The following is a 3,997-nucleotide window of genomic DNA, read 5'->3' as shown; positions in this document are numbered from 1 at the left end:
GTTTTAAATGTACACATGTGTATTGTACAGTAACAAACACTTTGAGATAGTAGCTTGCTTTCAAATGGCCAATAAAAAGAAAGAAACCTTTGAGCGACGCGGCATAGAGGAGAGGAGGCGTCAGTGACTGTGTGATATATATGCAGAGTAGTTTCAGGAACTAGGAGGAGAGAGAGAGAGAGAGAGAGAGAGAGAGAGAGAGAGAGAGAGAGAGAGAGAGGCGTATGGTATTAGTAATCACCAAGCAGAAAACCCCACAGTCCAACTGACAGCGGTGGCAAACTGCAGCTCAGACGAGGAAACGAGAGGCGACGAGAGTAGCAGAAGGAAGAGAAGCTCGATTTCTCCTATGTCAACTGTCAATGTAAAGAGAATAAACTGGATTCAATGAATTTTTTCTCCTGAATTTGTAGGAAGATTTTTGTTTAACGCACGGATATCGTATTCATTTTTTATAGATAATCTGAACATACACACTCGACCGGCTCACAGGCAGCGTGCGTGGGTAACATCTACCATACGATGGATGGTATTCTGTGTCACCGTTGATCGGTGTGATTAACTCGAGTCACCGGCTGACAGTTGAGTCACTGGGTTGTTTCAGGGGGACGTTATTTCTCGAAACGTAACGTTGGTAGGCTAATCAACTAGTCATCGCACTGAACGGGCTTTCCTGTCATCATTGTGAGACGTGAGACATTGTGAGACGTTCGCCTATTGTACGTATATTTTAACATTAACATTATTACGTTACACTATACTTGGAATTGGTCATAATAATGTAGCCTACTGTATGAAAAAATAATATGGTGAAAATATCCAACTGTATGCTATTCATCTAGGAGACTCCCATGATAAGCCGTATCAAAACAGGATGAAACTATTAGGAACTGTAAATAGTAGCCTATGAACCCAATAATATAAACCCAATATCAAAAGAGAGTAGGCTACAGTTGTTTCATTTTCATTAATTTGTAAGGTTGCATTTTCCACCGAAGCGATAAGTATATGAATTATGATTTATACACCATAAAAGCAAATGCTCAACAATTATGCTACAACCGCATTATATCGGAAAAGGAAAAGGCTCTAGAAATGTAGGGTACTGTGTGGAGAGTGGTTCCGATGATTAATTGCCGCTTGTTGCTCTGACTGTTGCGCTAAAGAGAAACTAGTTTGTATTCCTGTAGCCATAGAAGTAATGTATATCATATAATGTCAAGATGAAGTTATATCATATATGTAGCCCACTGTATGGTTTTTGTTTTCAAATTACATATTACATTTATAATATCCCAACGTTTATTTTCACTCTTAACAGGTGGCAGATTTCATATTGGAATATTCTGGAAAAAAAAGTCTTAGTCTTCACAGCTGATGTCAAGGTGGAACACTTCAACCTCTGTATTGATAATCAGATTATGAAGATTCTGTCTCCCTGTGTCAATGACGGGTAAAATGGAAACCCCTTTCTACCACGATGAGGCCCCAGGTGTCCCACACAGCTTCGGACAACACCATGCAGATTACGAACGCTACCAGGGACACAAGATGATGAGTAAGAAGGTGGCACATAACTTCTCAGGCGGTTCCCACGGCAGCTCTGGCCTGAAACTGTCCCAAGGTCAGCCGGGGAGCAACTGCAATATCAATCCTAATAATCTGGGAGGGATTAACAGCAACACGAACAGCTCGTTAATGCCCGGCGGTTTGTCAGATATGAACCTTCTGAAGCTGGCCTCCCCTGACCTCGAGCACCTCATCATCCAGTCCAACCAGGGCCTGGTGACGACGTCTCCTGTGCCCAACCACAACGGAGGTAACCCCTTCATGTACCGGAACAACGCGACTAACGAACAGGAGGGTTTTGCCGATGGGTTCGTCAAAGCCCTGGCGGATCTCCATAAACAGAACCAGCTGGTTGGAGCCCCCATGTCCCCCTCCTCCTCTGTACAAGGTCCGTACCAGAGGAACATCATGTCTGCAGGAGACCTTCCCATCTATACCAACCTCAGCAGCTACAACCCTAACCACCCCAACCACATCTCATCATCCTACCCAGGCGGCCAGATGCCCGGCAGCTACCCAGGCCCGGGGCACCACGGACCCGGAGGCCCGGGGTCCCACCATCCCCACAACAGGGGCCTGGACGCCCCTCAGACTGTCCCAGAGGTACGTAACCCTTCCGGGGACCCCACCTCCTCCCCTCCCTCCCTCTCTCCCATCGACCTGGAGACCCAGGAGAGGATCAAGGCAGAGAGGAAGAAGTTGCGTAACCGGATCGCGGCGTCCAAGTGTCGCAAGAGGAAGCTGGAGCGGATCTCCAGGCTGGAGGAGAAGGTGAAGGTCCTGAAGACCCAGAACTGTGACCTGACCTCCACCGCCTCGGTCCTGAGGGAACAGGTGGCCCAGCTCAAACAGAAAGTCATGAATCACGTCACCAACGGCTGCCAGATAGCGGTCAGCTCAGCGGCCCTGCAGTCCAAGAGCACCGGGGAGAGGGAGAGCACCAGCTGCTGATCAACGGGGATGAGGAGGGTGTTTTTCTGTTGTTCTGAGTCAGTCCTCTCTAAAGGAAGTAGTACCTCTACAAGGTAAATGATGGGTGTTGTGAGGGTAAATAAAGTATGCTAACTACGTGATGGGGTGGCTGGAGAAGGGAGAATCCCACCTCTATATGCTAACTACGTGATGGGGTGGCTGGAGAAGGGAGAATCCCAGCTCTCTAACCTCAACAGACAGACAAATTTACCAGAGTTGCAGGAGCAACACAACAAGAGAAGTACACGGGACATCTCTGCCTTTCGACTTTTATAGAAAGCCCTGTGAGTGACCAAGGTATCTCTGCTCAATAGGAGCACATTAAACCACCTGACTGAAGGCTGTGCTCTACAACACTGGACCGTGTACATAACCAGGTAAACCATGGTTAGAGTGAGGAGCGGAGGACATTGTGCCTCTAGTATATCGTTCAGTAGGTCCAGGGTGCTTATGGTAAACAGGAATGCTAATAACTGAGAGGGTATGAAACATTCAAGGTTCCTGTAGGGCATAGGTACATGTCACCTCAGAACGGGAATTCCTACATTCTAAAAGGTCATCTCTCTCTTATGATTTCAGAATAAATTCCAAAGGCTGTTCTACAGTAATTTCTTACTGTCATTACCATAGTATTTTTTGCCAGCTAAACATTTGAGTCAGATCAGAAGTATACTTTTTACTGAGTTTGACTTTTAAAACAATTTCAAAATGACAAATGATGGAGAACCTTGTGTGTTACTCCAAGGCCCTGCATATTACTCACAGGAAAACTGTATTTTGAAGTAATGCAAAATTAAGATTTGGCTTTTTCACACAATAAAGCAATTGGTCAGAGTATCACAATGTTGATCAAATCCATTGGATGTCATGTGATGTAGATCATTTATTTGTTTGAGAATTAAAGGAAGTTAGCTGTAAAACTGCAACATTTTCTCTCAGCCTCATGGCAAAATGTGTAGGGGGGGGGGGGGGGGGGGCAACTTGCAGTACTCCACTGATGGAGTAATATATTGTTCAATGTGGTAACATATATATTATATACATTGTGTATCAGCGCTGTGTTAACCTGAACTGCACTGTGTCAGAAATACATTTTCAGAGACATTTTAGATGAACTTGTTGTGTTACAGACAGACACACGGATAGACAACAGAAAGGAGAGAGGCGTGTTGAGAAAAGCAGCTGAAAGGAACAAGGGCTTTTGATCAAAACTAGATGATGACTTTTATTTCTTATTTTATAACATTTCTGGAGCGATTTATTTATGCAAAATGTATCTCTGATATTTATGTTTTCTGTGGACAGGATGGATTTAAGTCCTCGTTTATATTGTGAGGAATATATTATTATTATTATTACGACAATATATTGCACATAAATCAAAACATTCAATCTTGACTGATATTTATCTGTGGTCTCAACATGCACAGTGTAGAAATGTCTTTGGAAACGATTT

The 3,997-nt window shown here is 44.3% G+C and overlaps 1 protein-coding gene across 1 annotated transcript; it reads left to right on the top strand.

Annotated features, from left to right (window-relative positions):
- The first annotated feature begins 281 nt into the window (after positions 1-281).
- Positions 282-3,472, top strand: LOC311136622 (transcription factor Jun-like). The gene is made up of 2 exons (XM_084170811.1): positions 282-719; positions 1,322-3,472. Exon 2 carries the CDS (start codon positions 1,447-1,449, stop codon positions 2,518-2,520), a length of 1,074 nt encoding a protein of 357 aa, XP_084026937.1. The 5' UTR covers positions 282-719; positions 1,322-1,446; the 3' UTR covers positions 2,521-3,472.
- The last annotated feature ends 525 nt before the right edge of the window (positions 3,473-3,997 follow it).

Source organism: Coregonus lavaretus, assembly GCF_964263955.1.
Source record: "Coregonus lavaretus genome assembly, chromosome: 10".
Taxonomy (NCBI): Eukaryota; Metazoa; Chordata; class Actinopteri; order Salmoniformes; family Salmonidae; genus Coregonus; species Coregonus lavaretus.
Note: the sequence above shows the minus strand (reverse complement) of the source record. Positions and strands in the feature narration are given on the sequence as shown.

Bases quoted from the DNA above. Each gene is read 5' to 3' on its own strand.
- LOC311136622 (XM_084170811.1), top strand. From the start codon at position 1,447: ATGACGGGTAAAATGGAAACCCCTTTCTACCACGATGAGGCCCCAGGT.